This window comes from Rhineura floridana, chromosome 1, assembly GCF_030035675.1.
Source record: "Rhineura floridana isolate rRhiFlo1 chromosome 1, rRhiFlo1.hap2, whole genome shotgun sequence".
In the NCBI taxonomy this organism is placed as follows: Eukaryota; Metazoa; Chordata; class Lepidosauria; order Squamata; family Rhineuridae; genus Rhineura; species Rhineura floridana.
This window is the reverse complement of record NC_084480.1, coordinates 51,762,244-51,782,875: the sequence shown is the minus strand read 5'-3', so window position 1 is coordinate 51,782,875 and position 20,632 is coordinate 51,762,244. Positions and strand designations below refer to the sequence as shown.

The 20,632-nt window shown below is 38.3% G+C and overlaps 1 protein-coding gene across 11 annotated transcripts in view; it reads left to right on the top strand.

Annotated features, from left to right (window-relative positions):
- Positions 1-12,266, top strand: part of SSBP2 (single stranded DNA binding protein 2) — a 258,532-nt gene extending 246,266 nt beyond the window's left edge. For all 11 annotated transcript variants that reach the window (XM_061621824.1, XM_061621832.1, XM_061621791.1 and 8 more), the window contains one exon: positions 10,219-12,266. In XM_061621824.1, coding sequence (XP_061477808.1) covers positions 10,219-10,248 — 30 coding nt within the window. In that variant the 3' untranslated portion in view covers positions 10,249-12,266. The remainder of the gene's footprint in view (positions 1-10,218) is intronic.
- Positions 12,267-20,632: the final 8,366 nt, after the last annotated feature.

Here is a 20,632-nt window from a genome sequence, read left to right as displayed (position 1 = left end):
AACATAGAACACAACAGGTGTCTTTCAGAAGAGAATTCAGAGTGTGGCTATTAGGACATTTTTCTTTAAGATGCCAGTTATTTCCTAGAGACTTTTTAGGCCATTGCATGAGATTCTTGTTTCATTTCATCATCGGGGTATCCAGTAGCCCTACTGTCCTTGAGCTAAATGCTTTTTGCAAACTTTCCTGCAGTTTATTGCTGGGATGCTTTTAAATAAAATATGTAAAACTGATTTTTGCAATCTGTCTACTTAGGTATTTTGGACAATGACCTTCACATACTTTAGCTAATTTTATTTGGGATCATGACAGCTAAAAATAACTAGATCCATAAAACACTGAAATAGTTGTTGTTGTTATTATTATTATTTGATTTATATCCCGCCCTTCCTCCCAGCAGGAGCCCAGGGTGGCAAACACCAGGGCGGCAAAGCACCAAAGCCATTAAAACATCATAAAAACAAACTTTAAAACACATTAAAACAAAACATCTTCAAAAAATAGTTATGGAACCATCATGCAAAAGAGACAGCCTAGAACATGAAAAGTGTATATAGTGTGTGAAAAAGATTGTATTTCAGATTTTGTTTACAGATAAAATGGTTTTATGAAGCTTAGAATATAGGCCTACCTAGTGCATATTATGCACACACACAGACACACACGCCAAAAATTAGCCTACTGTTAGGTACTGTGCTAGGATAATTGTTTAAGTAATTTCCAGCCAGTCTCTAACCTCTCGTTCTTGGGCATATTGCTCACGTGTATGGTGGCATCTCTGCTCCAAGTGTTCCTGGCTGAAGTATATTATCTAGATACCTTTTAAATTTGCTTCAGACTTGCTTATGGGATGGAGACTGCTTTGGTCACCTTGGTGATCTGCTGAGAACTAGACATGAGAGTGTGTCCCTGTTGATTCTGCTGGATCTTCAATAAAAGTGGTACATGGTGTGGAGAAAGTGGAGAAAGAGATGTTTTTCCCCATCTTTCATAATACTAGAACTAGGGAACATCCAATGAAGCTGAATGTTGGAAGATTCAGGAAAGATAAAAGGAAGTACTTTTCCCCCCACACAGCATGCAGTTAAACTGTGGAATTTGCTTCCACAAGAGGTAGCGATGGCCACCAGTTTGAATGGCTTTAAAGGAGGATAAGACAAATTCATGGAACATACTGCTATCAATGGCTTATGGCCACGATGGCTCTGTTCTGCCTACACTGTCTGAGGCATTGTAACTTTGAATAGCCAGTTGCTGGGAAGTGCAGGAAGAGAGAGTCCTGTTGTGCTCAGATTCTGCTTGCGGGCTTTCCATGGGCTGGGCGCTGGCCACTGTGAGAACAGGATGTTGGTCTAGATTACCTTTCGGCCTGACCAAGCAGGGCTGCTCTTAAGTTCATAGAGACCATGGTAATCTTCTGGACCATCAGGCTGGGATTTATTCCTCTCTGAAGGTATGGTTTCAGAAGGTGGTGCTGAGGTACTCCTGTTCTATACCTTCGCCATGGCCCTATGGCAGATTTTGCCAACCTGGTGCTTTCCAGATGTTTTGCAGATGCAAGGCCATGCTGGCAGTGTCTAATGGGAATTGTAGCTCAAAATATCAAGGTTCTGCAGTGTTCCCTTTTTATTTAACATCGACATGAAACTGTTGGAAGGTTATTCATCTTTTGGGGGTTTGGTGTCACTAATATGCTAATAACACCCAACTCTTTCCCCTTTCCAACCAAATCCAAGGAAGCTCTTCACATTCTAAATCAGTGTCTGATGTCAGTAATTAATTGGATAAGGGCAAACAAATTTAATCTAGGCAAGACAGAGATGATCCTGGTCAGTCAGAAGGCAGATCCAGGAAATAGGGCAGATGTGGGGAACCTGTGGCCCTCCAGCTGTTTTTAAATTACAACTCCCATCATTCTTGTCCATTGGCCATGCTGGCTAGGGATGATGGGAGTTGGAGTCCAGCAACATCTGGAGAGCCACAGGTTCCTTATTCCTGCCCTATTCCCTTATCTGCCTTCCACCTGACCAGGACAACTTCTGTCTTGCCTGTAATAAACTTCAGTTTTGTTTCAACAAGAGGGAATCGCTGTGACAAGCCAATAAGAGGAAATGGCTTTATTTCAAATGCCTGAAAGATTTTGTGAGCATGTTAATTCAAAAAGATGAGGAGGCCATAGTGCACATCTTGTCCACTACTGAAAGCATCATAAATCCCCTCAATGAGTCCCAAGATGGTTTGCAGTAAATACAATGGTACGTTTCATCCTGTTTACAAATTATTGACCACCTGCTGAATGAAGAGGTGAAATTACACTGATATGTATTAAAGGGGCAACTGCTCTCTGCTACTCATACTTTCTCCCATCAAAAACATAAGCTTAAAACATCCAGTGATGAAATCAGAACACAAGTAGTGTTTTCTGCAAATATGCACTGAAGCTCTGTGCCAAAACTAGAGAACTAAAAAGTTCTAAAAGATCTAAGAGGATCTTTACTTGTTTCACAGTTTCATGCATTCTTGAACTGTGGGCGAGTCTGACAAATCAGCTGTTCTTGACTTACTTCTTTCCAGAAGCAGAGATTTCCTTGTTGACAATTTTGCAGAAAATGTTATAAAACTGGAATGGCTGTCCTCAAACAGATACATGATGTTTCTTCAACATTTTTGTGGATTTGTACACAAAATTTATTGAACAGAACTGAATGTGCAGAAAAGTCTATGTGGACTTGTTTTATATCCTGTTATCAGCAGAAGAATAGGAAATAGTGCCACCAAGCATCTGCTAAATTTTCAAGCTCTGGGGTATTTGCAAAGTATCAAACAACAATATTTCAGAACAAACAGATTCTTTCTGATAGTGGCGACAAACAATTCTGAAAACTACTTTATACACTGTATTGGAAGTGTAAAGATTTGCAACCTATAGGCCAAGGATATCACTAAGTAACCTTATTCAAGATGAGCAGACCTGGACACCATGTGTAGACTGCTTGGAGTTGTAAGGGAGAAAGGTGGAATATAAATATAATGTAAGAACAGAATTAACTGTAATAACACTTTATTTTCTCTCTTCCATTTTTATCCCACTTTTCAGCAAACCTTTCTCTCAAAGCAGTTTACAATAACAAAAAAGTTCTAATTAAAAACACAATGGTGTGTGCGTATTTTCCTTTGGACCTAATTATTAAATAGTAATACATAGATGGGATACCATAGTGATAGGCTATGATAATTAGTTTTTTCATGTTTCTTCCTGTTCCTTTTTGTTGCAAATTAAAATAAGCTTCCCTTGAGACAATAAAACATGAACTGTAACCTTGTTGTATGTGCTATTTTTGTACATACTGTGAGTGTTCTGTGCTGTTTTTTCACCAGTGTTGCCACTATACTAAGCAACACTTTTTCCCCATGAAAACATATGCCATTGTCATTTATTTTAAATATACATTTGCTCTCTATCTACTATGTGTGGAGAGAAAACAAGGTACACATCTGCAAAGAACCATAAATACTTCTGCATCATTAGTTTATTTGACTGCTAAATTGTTTATAATGTTCTGAATTTTACATTGTCTTGTGTGATTTTATTGTTCACTGCTTACAGAAAATTCTTTCTGAGTAAGTGGTATACTAATTTACTGAATAAAATTAAATAATTAATAGTAATACTAATAGGCAACTGTGGATGCATAATGCTTTATCTAAGAAACATTAACTCAACTGAGATGTGGCTAATTACCTTACCAGCAAATATTATGCAGTAAATAGTGTCTAATAAGCAGAAACGTACATAAAATCCATAAACAATTTTATCCATAGGCTACACCTGAAAAACAAAATTGTTTTTATATGCTTATACATGAGTCAGTTTTTTCCCCAAATTCTTGAACTAGCAGAGTATATAAACTGGATTTAGACCCATTTGTTGAAATGCATCCCAACAATAAACTGCAAGACATTTTGCATATAACTTGTAGCCAACAGACAGTAGGGTTATTGGCAACGTAAATCCACTGAGAAAAAGTAGTTCCCAGATGGCTGAATGAAAAACATTTTTTGAACACTTTTGTGTTAGCCAATTTAGGTCATTGCAGCCCCTCATCTTCCCCAAATGTGCTCTGGAGGACTGAGGGGCCTTCCAGAGCATCTTGAGTGAGAGGGCTGCAGGGGGAATTGCTTTTTAATATGTTTTTAAACCTTTTTTAAAAAATGTTTTTAAAGCTTTTTTAAAAAAATGTTTTTAAAGATGTCTTGTTTTAATTTTAATATATTTTAATGTCTGTTTTTATGATGTTTTAAGGTGTTTTTAGTTCTTTTGTTTGCCACCCTGTGCTCCTACTGGGAACAAGAGTGGGATATCAATCTGTCAATCAATAATGCCCTCTAATGTTCATTCACAAATAACCATTATACTGAAGTTCTGTTTTTTTTATGAGTCTTCAAAATATGCTCAAACTTCATTCAAAATTAGATTTCTAATTCGTAATTAATTCTGTGGAAAAAATATAATTTTTTCAGTCATGCTCACCCACCAGTAATTCTATTAACTGTTTTGCTCCAATTGGAATTAAAGGGTGTTGGAACCAACAATGGGAACCACTTACTGAATTTGATCTACTTACTACTTTGTTTGAATCAAGAGACCCAAATTTATCCTAATACAAGCAAAGTTTCATATTCCCAGAACTGTGCTATTTAATATTTGCAACAAATATGCCACTTGTATAAACAGTGAGAAAAATATCTGTATAAAAGCTTTTTTTATAGTAAGTGGCTAGTAGCTATGATGGCTATGCTCTGCCACCATAGGCAGAGGCAGTATGTTTCCAATTACAAGTAGCTGGAAACCGCAGGTGGGGAGAGTGCTCTTGGACTCAGGTCCTGGTTGCGGGTTGGCCACTGTGAGAACAGGATGCTGGACTAGAATTAAGTGATCTAGCAGGTTCTTCATATGTTCTTAATTAAAAAAATGAATAAAACTGGCCTGATAAATAAAAAATCTAGGTTGTATCCAGTGGTGCCACTCATTTTATGGTAAGGTTTCCATTAGATGAAAGGGGAGGGAAACAATTTTTGGTGATTCCCCTTCCCCACTGCAGCTCCCTCACCTTCCCTAAATCTGCTCTGGAGGATTGAGGGACCTTTCAGAGCATCTTGAGGGAGAGGGCTGCAGGGGGGATTGTTGCCCTCCCCATTCCACTGACAGAAGCCTTAACATGAGCTGAGCTGCACTATTGGATGCAGCCCTTTTAAATTTAATCCCATAATATTAAAATCTCTGTAATAGTCTTTACCTCGTAATTCAGCATGATTCACTTAGAAATTGAATGGAATCAGTTTTAAAAATGGGTTGTGGGGAGCTGAATGAATAGGTATGTTGAAGTCATTATATCGGATTCATTGTTTTAACCTACTATTATGAGTTGTCTTGATACTGATACCTACTGATTTTCCACTTGGCAGTTTTTAAGGATCTTAGTCCCACCACATAATTAGCTGCAAGTTAAACTGAGGTGGAAAAGACTGGCAGCTTTTTTAATGTGAATTTTTAAATTATACAGCCACAAGAGTGGCTGTATACTATAGCCAGCATGGATTTTTCACATTCCGCAATGTTAAATTGAAAATACCCCCGTTTCATTCTGATGCTTTCCATAAGCTCATTTCAAAACAAAACCTTACAAAACATATAGTTCTGAACTCAGAAATGCTTGCTTAACAACACTCTAAATTTTCATGGCGATACACAAAACAGTCAGAGAGAATAAAGAGTTCAAAGTCTAAAAAGAGAGAAAAAAACCCAGAGACCTTTTGAACTTTTTTCTCTGAGAGTTCTCATAATCTGTTGAAATTCATTAAAAATCAGCCATATTCACAGAGTACCTGTAATCCTATTAATGACCTTGCCCCATACTCTGACCTTCATCTTCTGCAGTTTAAAAGTTAAAAAAATGCCTGACTGATTTTTAATTAATTTAATAACTTTTGGCTGGCAGCCTATGATAACATGGGGCATGCTCAGTAAGAACCAACTGTCAGAATTCTAAAAACCTCACAGCTGCTGGGCTTGGCTAATCAGGGGGCCACACCCACACCAGACTTTGATTTCATTTGAGACAGTCATGGCTTCCCTCAGAGAATCCTGGGAAGTGTAGTTTGTAAAGGGTGCTGAGAGGAGACTCCTGTTCCACTGAGAGCGCTCCAGCGGCCAGACTGGTTTAACAGTCAGCCATTCTGATTGAAGGTCTATGAGGGGAGCAGGGCATCTCCTAGCAATTCTCAGCACCCTTCACAAACTACACTTCCCAGGATTCTTTGGGAGAAGCCATGACTGTCTAAAGTGAAATAAAGACCTGGTGTGGATGTGGCCTGGGAAAGCTTTGGTTTAAATTTGGGTGGGAGGCTACATGTGCCTGCTATAGAATAAAAAGGTGGGGGAAACACTCAAAACAATGATACTGTTCACAATGTTTTCCTTTTGGAAAGGAAAGGGGCTTCCCTTCTGCCCAGTGCTCATCCACCCAATCTCCTCCCCCTCCCCTCTCTGCCCCTTCCCTCCCCTTCCTTGGGTCAGTGTTGGACTAGGACCTGGGAGACCAGGGTTCGAATCCCCACACAGCCATGAAGCTGCCTGGGTGACCTTCGGCCAGTCACTGCCTCTCAGCCTCAGAGGAAGGCAATGGTGAAACCACCTCTGAATACCGTTTACCATGAAAACTCTATTCAAAGGGTCGCCATAGGTTGGGATCGACTTGAAGGCAGTCCATTTCCATTTTCAAACATGATCGCACAGAAATAAATCCCGTTGAACTCAAAAAGTATGCAAATTATCAAACCTCCCTCCTATCCCCTCCCTCTTGCCCCTTCCCTCCCCCTCCCCTTGCCCCTCCCCATCCCTTCCAATCTTCCCCTCCTCCTCCTCTTCCTCCTCCCCATGGTCAGTTTTACCTATCTTAAGCATGATTGCACGGAAGTAAATACCACTGAACTCTATAAGCATGCAAATAATCAAACCTGCCCTCTCCCTTCCTTTGCCCCCCTCCAATACGCTCCTTCTGCTTCCCACTCCCACTCCTCCTCCCCCATGGTCAGTTTTTCCTATCCTAACCAAGATTGCATAGTAAACCCCATTGAACTCAATAAGCATGCAAATGATCAGACCTGCTTTTCCCCTCCTTCCTCTCTCCTCTCCCTTCCTCCTCTCCTCTCTTCTTTCTTCTCCTCCCCTGCCCACTCCAGCCCTCCCTCCCTCCCACCGTCAGTTTTACCTATCCTAAGCATGATTGCACGGACGTAAATCTCACTGAATTCGATAAGCATGCAAATGAGCAAACCTGTCCTCCACCCCTCTCCCTCCTGCCTGCTCCCCTCCCAGTCCTCCCCTCTGCATTTCCTCCCCTCCCTCCTCCTCCTCCTCCTCCCCTCCCCATCCTCTGTGGTTAGTTTCACCTATCCTAAGCATGATTGCAGGGGAGTAAATCCCATTGAACTCAATAAGCGTGCAAATGATCAATCCACTCTCAGGAAACTTGCACAGGATCCCATTTCTTATCTCCTGGATTAAAAAGCAGGGAAATTCACTAATACGCAAAAAAACCTTGCTGTTTAAGAACGTACCTATAGCCCACAGCTATTTCTATCAAACTTTTAAAAGCAGGGAGATTGGGCAGCTATAGTGAATGCACCAGGGGAGCAGGAGACCTGAACTCTTCTCTGAGATATTGTACTGCCCTACAAATTGGTCAAAATGCAAACAGCATTTGGGTTGGTTTTTCACAGTCCAATCCACTTCCTGTGTAGCTTCGAAGAATTTGGTAACGTGCCTCTGAGCATATGGTGAATGGTGGCAACACCCGCAATCAGCCCAAATAACAGAAAGAAGACATGTGCTGTGCTGATCTCGTTTTAGCAGGGAGGAAGCAACTTTATTAAGGCAGTTGATATAGTTCAGATGGTCACTGTGAATATGTCTGATCTCCTTTGCAATTTTAGTGAAGTTTCCTATAGGAAATCATTTTCTTTTTTTCTATTTCTGTGAATAAGTAGAGCAAGATTTGCACTAAAAAAAACTCCAAACATAATTGTGGAATAAGGGCACTGACTTCTGCAGAATAGTCTCCAGTGGACTCAGGAGTGTCTCAATTTGCACAAGATAAAACAGTGGGAGGTGAGATATATTCTAGCAAAATTCTAGGTGTGCTCTATGTTTTTAATTGACCGTGCCCGCCTTGCCTTAAATGAAGTGGTTTAAACATAGCAGGCTGAAAACATGCATCCTCTCTTTTCCAACAGCTAGAGTCATTGCTGAAGTAGGAACATATTGGAATCAGTCTGATTTTACATCAAACTGCAGTTTCAGATTCAGCTGTTAATGCACGCAAAATAGAAATAGAACATAACCTCCAATTCGTAACACACAAAAGGCTGTCTTCACCATCATATGACATTGACCAATAAAAAGGCTTTGAAATTAATAAAAAATAAATTTGACACAGATTTCTAGGATGAATAATGAGGAAAATAAACTTTTCTAGTTTTGATTCTTTGTAGAAACATTAGTAACATAGGAAAGAAGCAAAGTAACAAACATACAAAAATATAATTATCTTTGGAGATAGCAGGTGTTGCCACCACTCACCATATGCTCAGAGGCACGTTACCAAATTCTTCGAAGCTACACAGGAAGTGGATTGGACTGTGAAACACCAACCCAAATGGTGTTTTCATTTTGACCAATTTGTAGGGCAGTACAATATCTCAGAGAGGAGGTCAGGTCTCCTGCTCCCCTGGTGCATTCACTATAGCTGCCCAATTTCCCTGCTTTTTAAAGTTTGATAGAAATAGCTGTGGGCTATAGCTGTATTCTTAAACCGCAAGTTTTTTTGCCTATTAGTGAATCATTCTATAGTTTGATCTTATGTTTACCTTTTTAATCATTGCAAATTTCAGTGAGTCTTTGAGGGGCAGTCACTTTGCCCTGCCTACCTTTTGCCTCTGACCTCGTCTGCCTTTTGCCTCTGACTCCCACTCACCATTGGCATGTGGCCCCCCAGAGGTTGTCCATGATGGAATGTGGCCCCTGGGCTAAATAAAGTTTCCCCACCCCTGTGCTATACAATGAAATCTCCAAAGAACAGGGAGGGGAGAAAAATGGGGCAAAGCCAGAGGGGCCCATCTGACCCAGGGGCAGAATATAAATCCAATTAAATGAATATTTTGAAGGCTTTCTCTGAATCACTATCAAACATTTACTAACCTATTGATATACTATCACATTGATTTCTCAATTGCTATTAGTGTAGTCATTAAGTATTGTGATCGGCTTTGTTGAGTTAGGACATCTATAGGGGTTCTACCTAAAACTAAAGAGTGGATTTGATGTGGTATTTTAGTTCACTTTGAAATTAAATTCATTTAACTTTTTAGCAGTGTAATTGTGGATGTCAGTTACCAGTGGTATGTGTAAATATTGTGTTGCAAACTATGTATGCTAGTCCAGCTTGATGAAGTACCTATGTATTAAACAAAAGCTAAAGTATTTCTGAAATAATGCCAAATGAATAAGGCTAATCTTTCTAGATTGGTGCCATATCACAGGGATAGCCGTTTCTTCCAAATGTTGTAGACTGCAGCTGTCAACAACCATCACCAGCATGGCTCATGGTCAGAGACGATGGAACTTGTAGTTCAAAATGTCTGGGGGCACCCCATTGGCTACCCTTGCCATAAAGGAAGCAAACAAAACTAGGTGCCAAAAAGAGTTTTATGAAGTGCTAAACACTTTTTCCATAAAATTTATGTTCATCCAATTGTGCATAAAGGGAACAGGGATATCAAAACTCTGAATCCTATCATCAGCCCTCACTCACACAAATACTGTCTCGCTAACCTGTATATTGTTACACTGCATCACTTTTTATTTAAGGAATTCCCCCATTCACATATTTGTTACCTTGATAGTTGTGTTTTGTTTAATATAATCCTTTGTAGCACAGCATTTGTCTTATCAAAGACTGCTTATATGGCTTCTGATTCTACGGTAGGTAAAATATCTATATGTTCCAGATAATATCTATGTTAATTAGAAAGGTAGAAGCATGCACATGTGCATAATATGAAATCATGGTTGGGGTCATGAGAAACCTGCCTTGAAGCCTCACTATTAGTGGCTTGGTGAATGAGTTGCTGCTAAAATGTGGATTCCTATTTTTCAGTATTCCCCCAGCATGACAATGAGTGTGTGATCCATTACCAAGTCTCTTCATGAAGGCTGCACTGAGTTGGCCCTCTCCAGAGAGCTACTAAAGAAGAAAATTACTCATCCCTGTGTACAGTTTAACAGAAACAATCTCAGCCACAATTGGACCCACCATTTTTTCCCAATCATCTTTCCAGTTTTGTGAAGAAAGTGGGTCCTGATCTGGTTTCAGCAATTATGTGGCACATCAGAGCTGCCCAAGACTGAACTGCAAACAGTTATCTGTGTATGTATATGTAGGGATAGGTGTATGTATGTGTGTGTTACAGAGACATAGATATGCGCACATACATATATAAACCTGCAGGACGTTGTAAAATATTATCACATGACATCTTAAGTAGAAATAAGAAATAGGGACTTTTATTCCATCTTTTTCATGTTTACATTTTAACTATTAAAAAAACTGCTTCCCTCTCCCCACCTGAACTGTTCCATGCTGTTTATATCACTGCTTTGTAAGTTATTTTTTAAAGAAGATCTCAGATAAGTTCTGTTTTTTGTCATTGCCATCATGGATAGGAATAAAACTGCTTATAAGAGGGCTCTCATAAGGTTGTGTTTGATACCAGTAATCACGTGAACTGAAAACTACACTGTCTCAATAAACTGAAGAAATGCATTAATCTTATTTAACAAGTAAAACATGTCCTTTGCCTAAAAAGTGAGAGAAAAGAACATGGAAGGGGTTCTTTCCCTGATGCTTCATAGATACTTAATACTGTGATCCTTTATTTGCATGTTAGTAAGCTCCACTGATATAAGACAGATTTACTGCTAGTAATGTTTTGAGGGTTGGGGTGCAAATCCTTCAGTATTTGTTTTCAAGGGAAGTCTTGAGTTTATCTCAGCTTCTATATCTATGCAGAGAAAACCAACATGACTGTTGGGCTCTGGTTGAATTGCTGTAGCATGCAGCAATAAAAGTGGCAGGTTTTGACTTTCTCCCTTTGAAGAAAATAAAATATATTTAGTATGATCTTCCATAGATGTAGTAATTAATTTTTAAAAAAGATTCTATTGCTGAGACATGCTTTTTCTAACAGTCTGGCATTGTCTCCCAAGATGACTTACACCCTAACTCCTAATTATCTGTAACAATGGCCCATTAACTTTGTTTTTTTGGGGGAGGGGAGTAGAAAGCTTCTTGTCCTTTTTCATTAGCCCTACTAACCAATCTCTACCTTTCCTCACCCCACTGTCTGTAATTTTCCAGACTTCCTCACATGTTTTTAAGACCATACAAATAATCAGATTTTTTCCTTTGAATGTAGCATCTTAAAGAGCCCTGTAGCATATTAAATATGAATAAATTTATCCTGTAGTAAGTTTTCATGGACCAGAGAAAGATTATGCCATGATAAATGTAACTTGATAATGTGCAACAGGACAAAAACAACCAACTTGGCTACACCTCTGGAAAACTAGTTAGATTTGTTCTATATCATTGTGGCCTAAAATGACAGAGGAATTGAAAGGTCAAACACAAAGGATTAGGGAGCAGGGGCTGCAAAAGAAAAGGGAAGTTGCAAAAATCGTCCCCCTTTCCCTCCCATTCTTGGAAGCCTTTATTGTGATCAAAGAGCCTTCTGTGAATGAAAGGAGAGCATTAATCCCAAATACTTAATTTTTTCAACCACTCATTTATGCACGTGAAAAGGCTTTCTCTGTACCTAATTTTTCCACTTCTGTTTCCACATTTTTCCAGAAAGCCACATAAAGCAATAGTTATGAATAACGTACACAACATCTAAAGACAGTACTACCTATAAACGCTGGTTTTTGTTTCCTACTTTCTAATAAGTTATTTATAGAGGGTGGTAATACAGAGGGCAAAATTAAAATAGGAAATTTATTTCCAAGCATTGATTTATCTCTAATATGCTAAGCATCCATTTGTACTATGTTTTATATGCAAGCCTTAATGCCAAGCCCCCACCCTGTCTCTGCCCCCAAGAAAGAAATCTATTTTAGGGCTAATTAAAAGAAGACTGCTTTCTTCTGTGGGAGTGTTGATGGAATTATTTCAGCAGTGGTCTACATATGAAAATTGATCAGTTTCTGTGTGAACAGCCATAAGGATTTTTTAAAAAAGATGTGTATTTAAAATAGCACCTGGTATACTCGCAAATCCTTTCTGAAAAAAATCATGTACATTCATATCTGTGCCTCTCTAGGAATGCCCCCCACAATATCTGTAGAGTTCTAATTACACTAGTAATGAAGTATAATCTGTCTTTTGAAAACAACCATAAATGTTTAAAGTAGAGTTTATTCTAATCTGGATCTTAATTCTGTGCAGATTTTTAAAATGTCTGATGAAATAATCAGGTCATGGAGACAGAATAGCAGAAGTAGACAACCAAATCATTTTTGGTGGGCTCTATATAAACTATTGAAAATTAGTTTAAAATATTTTCTTTGTTATTGGCATGAGGATGATCTGAAGTTGAGCATTGTCTTTCTCATTTCCTGCTAAATTATCTTTGTTGTTCATAAAGAGTTGTAACTTACATCGTTCCTTCTGCCAGCCCTTGCCAAGTAAGTAATATGTCTCAGCCAACTCTGGAGAGACTAGAGCATAAGAGCAAACACATAGTTCAGTTCCTTCAAGCTTTTGTTTCTGTGTGTCACAGTTGCCAAATTTATATCTGGAAGTCTGTTCATTTTTGCCTGGTTTTATCATCAGCTGAACCTTTTGTTGCCTCTTTCCTGGCCTCATTTGGTGCATATCCCAAATTCCTTCTCATTTATCCATTGGGTCCTAGTGAAAACAATGGAGTTATCATAACTGGTATCTTAAAGGTATCCTGTTTAGTTGTCATTAAACATCCACAAGTATTTCCCAACTGAGTTTTTTATTAGAAGGGAAATTATTTAACAATCATTTAAATATATGGATCTCAATCCAGCTATAGTTAGTCTTTAAGAATTGGTTCACATGTAAAAACCAATCCATTGTTGGACACTTTGGGAACAAGCCTTTTGCTCATACACTCCCTTCTCCCCTCATTTACAATACTGGTTGGCAAATCATAGTCTGCCAGTTTGAATGTGATGGCCAACTATAGTTTCCTGCAAACCAGGAAATAACTCATTAAGCAAAATATGCAAAAGAAGGCAGAGAGGGAAAGGTAAGAACAAAAAAATCAAGCTGTGGTTTGATGTTGTATGTGAAATGACCCCATTGAAAGTAATGGGTCTTAAACTAGTCATGACCAAAGCTAGACTGAGACTATTGGGGAGATCAGACTTGGGTCCTTATGGGTACATCTTAGAATATTTGCATCAATAAGATCAATTAAATAAAAGTCTGTTTATCATCACTGTGATTATATGTTGGATCTAGTGAGGCTATGGAATTAGATGGTAAATTTGATGAGGGACCAGTTATTGTTAGTTGTATCTTTCATTTTCCTCCCTTTGCCTTGGTATAACAAAATTTAGCCAATATTGCACTGACTCTTCCTGAATCCTTTAAATATCTCAAGTATTGTAAATTTTCTTCCCTAGTTACTATTTTCAAGAAATGCATAAATATTTATGTAGGGATTTGTCATGCAACATTTAAGAATGCTACCAAGATCAGAATTAATGCTGTAAAAAGCTTTCTTGATTTAATTAATTGAAATTATGATGATACAACAACACCTGTTTAAATCTAGTCAGTCTGAAATTTTAAGAATGACTTTGATAATTTCTGAATCATATGCTGAATCTCTTGGTATAATATCTCAATTTTCTTTAAACAAACTGAATTTTGGAATGAACACACACAGATCCAAATTTTATAGCATGTCAGTTTATTATTTGATTTCAAAGAACTACAGTTCTGAGCATATGTAAACTTGTACAGTTTGAAGTGAAGAATTCAAGCCACTTTTGAAAGCACACACTGTGGCATTGGCATTTAGAATCTTTCCACCACTTTCCACCATGCTTTTCAAAAATACAGAAACATGTATGCCTGTATATAATTAATTTCTGGGAAATAATTTGGATCTCCCCCCACTATTTTTAGTTATTTGAGTAGGACTATTCAAAACATTTTTTACTTACCTTGTGCTTAAGGTATGTATTCATATTTTATCACCAAATAATCTTTATCTACATTTATGTTGCCATTTACATGTAAGATATGCAATGAAACTTCTCATGTAATGAGAGAATTTGCCATAGTTTTGTGTAAAGATGTATGTTCCTCTTGTCATACTCCTTTTGAACAACATGGAAGTTTTATTTATAACTTCACACCATCCATTTTCTGGTCATATATGTGGGGTTTTAGAATATGACAGATTTAAGGTAAATTCGCAACAATCAAATACTTTACAATAATGTGATTGGAGGAAACATCCATGTTCACTCTGCATTATTAAATTGGACATTACTATCTTACTATCTTAAGCCTAAAATCAAATATACAAGTCAGTACTTAGCAGCAATGGAGTTCCTTGTTACATTTTTTTAAAAAAATTAGCATTTGTGTGTATGGGCCAGAATCTAAAGGGTTGTATCCCGAGTTATGTGCCTGCACTGGAACATTTTGTCTTTTCAACAGCTGCTTCTAAGATTCTGACAGCTCTTCAGAATACTGCATGATATGCTGTGTAATCTGCAGTTGTGGAGAAAAGTGCTTTTTGTTAATCCACGTGAGACTTCTGAAGTCCTTGCTTAGGCCTACTATATTGAATTTTCAGTGAATAATCCTGCCTATTCTAAGTAATAACACGTAATTAGGATGAGCATGATCCAGCCAAAGTTATACAGTTTAAAATCCCAGAACTTCAATGGGAGAATTGAGTGCATGCTTTAATCCCTCCCATTGACATAAATGGAACATAGAAGTGCTTAAATTTGGACCTGAGCTAGTCATCGTGGATGTGATTTGCATGCAGTGTAACTCAGTATACATCTACTGAGTTACATTAAGTTCCAGATATTTCTGTGTATGATACAGATGCTGCCTGCTGCTATATTCCTGTACACGCATTTATGTATAACAAGGCAAAAACTCCCCCCTGGTTTTTATATACCAAAAAGTTAACATAAGTTCACTTTCTTCCTGGGGTAGTGGCAAATCTAACGCTTATTCTTTAGTCCAGCAGTTCCTCACATGAAATGCAGAAGCTTTTATGAAAGGGTCTGTATTTTCACAGTGCTTTGTATCATTCTGAGAAAACGAGCACATGAAAAGTGATTTTTATTCCTGAATACATAATACCAACAATAAGTATTGTTATAAGTGCTATTACACAAAAATCATGGTCAAAATACTGTAGGGAAGCCAATACATTATATTACAAAAATCATAGGTATCTTATTTACAAGCACAGTGTAATAGTTGGAATCACTTTTTACGGGAGTAAAATACAGTTATCAAAATCCAATGCATAAAAGAAGTCCACAAAAAATTTGGCTTATTCTGAATTATTGGCCTTTCCTATCTAACAGCACAAGACTTTCCCAAATAAAACCTTTAGAGAAAATGGATTTATACCAGTCGCAGACAGTTGGGAATTAAACATTGTATTCAGGGCCAAGTGTGACTAAGCCCCTGGGCACCAGCCTGCCTGGGTCCACAGCACCATTCACCCCAGCATCTCTTCCTGATACAGATGGCGCGGGACTTATGTAGGCCGGCCTGCCCCACCTATCTGTGGCATCACTGCACATGCCCCACATGCTGTGCGTGCACACCTGCCATCACCCAAGTTGGCCGCAGGGGCTTCAGCTTCTTAGGGACACCCCCACCACCATCTTGGGTGATGACAGTTATGGGGGCGCACGCAATGATACTCTTAATGCAACAAGTAAGTGAGGCAAGTGGGATTATTAAAGCCTGAACCACCTGTATCGGGGGAGTGCCTGTGAGCTCCCCCTTTGTGATGCATGGCAGCGTTGAGTTGCATGACCTGACACTACTATGGATCATGGCATGGGCTCCATCCTCTCATCCTAAGGAGGGGCCCTCTGGGCTGCAGGAGCCCTTGGCCCAGGGCCCAAGCTGGCTGTGTGCTGGTGCCAAGGCTGATCTTATTGGAAAACACTGCTCTCTTCACCTTTCTACAGTCCTGTCTAGATAATATGAGGGTTTTTCTTAACATGTTCTAAAATTAAGAGCATCAGAACCCTGTAGTACAAGACCAAGAGTCCATCAGTTCTAGCATTCGGTTTCCAATACTGGCTGCCATGTGCTTCAAGGAAGCTCACAAGCATGAAGGCAACCCCTCCTCCCTATTATGTGTTCCCAACAACTGGTATTCAGAGGCATGCTGCCTTTGAATATCAAGGTTCCATTAATCTATCATTACTAATCACTGAAAAACAATACCTGTTACAGTATTACTTTCCAAGCCATCCAAGCGAGTGGCCATCACAATTTCTTATGGCAGTGAATTTCATAAATAGAGTGAAAAAGTTCTTTATAGTAAACGCTAATGACAGTGATTGGAGTGTCTCACAATACAACAGACATCCACATATTTTCCCCCTCCTCACTTCTTAAGCTTCCTTTCCCCACCCTCAAGTCTCAGTTTCCCTGAGCATCAGTCATCTTTACTCATAATTTCTTCTACCACACCCAGCTTAGTTCATTTTCTCCTAGGCTGCTACTTTCCCTTTACCTGTTGCTTCTTGTACCCCTTTCAGGCACTTGTTTTTGCATTTGTAGCCTTCACCCTAGTTCCTTTCAACCCTTCCCTACCAGATCCATCATCCTCTGTTCTCCAAATCCTTTTCCATGCTTCCTTGTTGTAATACTTACCAATGGCTGGCCAAGGCTCACAGATGGACATAACAACCACCTCGTGTTTACATCTGTTTTGTTTGTTTTTCCTCTTGGCAATCTTCCCCACTCACACATATAATTGAATTCTTAAATGTTTGTCAGCAAATCGACATTTCTGATATTTTGGTATCTCATTAACCCTAACTTTGTTTATTGTGCAAGTTTGTTCCTCATTGGTAATACCTAGTCTATATGTCTTACTTCAGGATAATAATAATGATATAATAATAATAAAATTTTATTTGTTAGTCGCCTATCTGTCCTAGTTAACGGACACTCTAGGCGACGTACAACAATGCAAAATACATAAATCAATATACAAATCAACAAGTCACAACATCAATTCATCTAAAACCATCCTTCAATTAATACACCATAAAACTAGTCCACCCCAGAAATCCCATAGGCCTGCCTGAATAGCCAGGTCTTTAAGGCTTGGTGAAAACCCATCAGGGAGGAGGCATGTCGAAGGTCCAAAGGAAGCGATGGCAATTCCTAGCTTTCAAAGCACAATATATAGTGTCTGGGAATAGGCAATTCTTATCCTAGGTAGCCCATTCATTATTGTCATAGTGGAAACTGGTGGTGTGAGTGTCAGCAACTGAACGATTTTGTGAGATAATTTAGTAATAATTAGCAGCACAGTACTCTCTTCCCACTCCATAATGCAGGAATGAAGAACCTGTTTCTCTCCAGATGTTGTTGGACTACAATTCCCATCATCCCTGACCATTGACCATGACGGCTGGAGCTCATGGAAGTTGGAGACCAACACCTTAACGACAGGTTCTCCATCTCTACCCTGATCAGATGCCTGCAGCAATTTGTGAGACACTGGTTTGGGTGATGGTGTTTTTAAAAATTATGAGGAGGTTGTCCAATCCCCCCTCTTCTTCCCTGGAATGCACATCTATCCAGACTTTTAAAAACTGGTATCTCCACATCAAGCCTTTTTTCAGTCCATTGCCCCTTAATGTATGGCAAAAAAACACACACCATGGTCGCTGAAGTCATATATGAGCATCATATAAAGGATAAAAGGCAGCAGGGGCACTAACGTATGGCAAGTAAACCCCATTTCTATGGCCATAGTAAGCAGGAAAAGATGTTTGCTTTATGCACCTTAGTGTATTGTGCAGGAAGCATGAGAAGTATGGACTTAAAGATGCATGTTCAGATATGTCTGTCATCCCATGCTCTGTTTCCTGAAAGAAACACATTTTGGTGTTTAAAGTATTGAGCTTCCCTAAGTCTATAATGTAGAAATGCTAAAATTTGGCATTACATTGTAAATTATGCATATTAGTGAATAAATGAGTGATTTAGTAACTAAAGCCCCTTTTTCCTTTCTGTTTCTGTGTGTTTTCCTTATAATTTACAACAGAGATTTACATGAGGAAGTTAAAAACATATTTTTTTCCATTTATGAATAAAGTCCTGACTGTAGTTACAAATTCACCATCCTATTGGAGTTTCATCTTGTACAGTGTAGAGTTCATGAGAGATTAGAGCAATGGTGGTTGGTGGCTTCATCAGTGGGACAGTGGAATCTGCTCTGGATTTTAGTATGAAGATTTTAGTAAGAAGATGCTGAAGCACCTTGGACAGCTCCTTCAAAGTTCTGACTAAAACTCAGACTGGATTCCACAGCCCCACTGACATGGAGCCACCAGTTACAACTGGATTAGAGCACTTAATGTGCTAAACAGCATTTGTTCAAGCTGCTTGGCATAAAGGAGGAAAAAGAAAATTACAAATGTCCATAACTCAAACTAGCCTTTGAAGTTACACAGAAAGTCAACATTATCAATAGGAAAGTTCACACTGAAACAGACATCGAGAAGCTGATCATCCAAGATTATGCCATTGATTTAGAAATACAATCACAAACCCAATATGTGTACAAACCCAATATGTGTACTCGTAGAAGCATCTTCCCATAGAAAGTCCTTGCATTATAAGATTTGTAACCAGTAAAGCTTCTGAGTGTTCTTGACTTTAGAGAAAACTCTGAATCTACAGGAGTGATCCACATATAGAAGTGAAATTCCATGTATAAATTGTCCCTGTCCTGAGTTCAATAGGCTGCTGCAAGAGTACAGAATCCTTGCATCCAGAAGCTATGCAGAGGGGCTCTAACCCAGAGATCTGCTTTGTACCTTCCCCACCCACCCCCGTCAGCTTCGCAGAGGTGGAAAGTAGATCTATAGATCTATGGATGGGGTGGAAAGATTTAAAAATGCATTGATTTTTAAATGCTTGCATAAATCTAAACATTATTACAATTATTGTATTTTTAAACATTCAAAACAGATAGTGATTCCCCCTCTTTAAAAAAAAATATTCCTAAAAAATTAACCCATTTTAAGTGGTGTTTTAATGTGTAGTAAGAGATTAGGAATCAACCCCAGACTATTAGCTTAAAATAATGATAGAAACCACAAGGAATAAATTGTTCTATGCAGAATGTGATTCAGTAGTATCTTTATTTCAGAAGACAAGAGGTCTTCGCTAAAAAAAAACACTAAGGCATCATTGGGTACATCTTTGCTTAACTAATTTTTATTTCTTGTGATTATTCCCTTGAAAATAATATATTATGGCATCTGTTTTTTATAGTGTCTACTGTTAAAGACAAATGCATTTGTTACACAGATCATTATTTTCTGCCTTGAAAGTGTTTCTTTTTAAGGAAAAGGGACATCTTGGGTTAGGTCTGTTTTAGTTATCTAATGCACCAGTAAACTATTATCAGTGTGTTAACATTTGCACAAGATATTCTATGTAGAAAACATAATTTTTCTTTTATAACTGGCATTATAAACATCCATATCTATGGATATGCTGGAAATTATTGTAGGTTTTTTGTCAGCAAACTTTTCACCACATTACTAATGTTGATTCTTGTTTCAAAACGAGTGTTATTTTAATTGTATAGCCATATGTCTTACATACATAGTACCTGTTCTGTCATCAAAACATACTGTTCCTAAAATGTTAAACACTTGTAAAGCACACCTAGTGGTTTCAAATTTTATTTCATACAACCCATGCAGCAATCACTGGCAACACAAGATTCCAAAGTAACATATTACAAACCAGTCCAATCCATGTAAGTTATTGGAAGAGCTTGCAAATTTTAACATATACAATTCAACTGCATTAGTGCAATCCTATGCATATTTACTCAGAACAAAGTTTCCTAGAGTGGGACATACTCCCATGATTGTAGCGTACAATAGTTTTGTTTGGGGCATGTAAGAACCTGGTGGGTAATTGGTTACTGAAATTAAGATAAAGAGACATACCTAGACCTTAGACTGTCATGTGAAAAAAAATCCACGCAAACACTTTTGGGGGAGATTACACATTTATAATCCATTTAGAACTTTCAAAAATATGGGATTTGTCTTTTGGCACTGCTGTGAAAGTTTCTTCCAGATCACCTGAAAATCTGGAGTTGTATCCAAAGTTATTTATTCTCAAGAGTAGAAATAACTAACATTAACGTTACAGGACATGACCATTTATTTCAGTGGGTCTACTTTGAGTAGAATTTTATTGCCAAGCAATTTTCTTC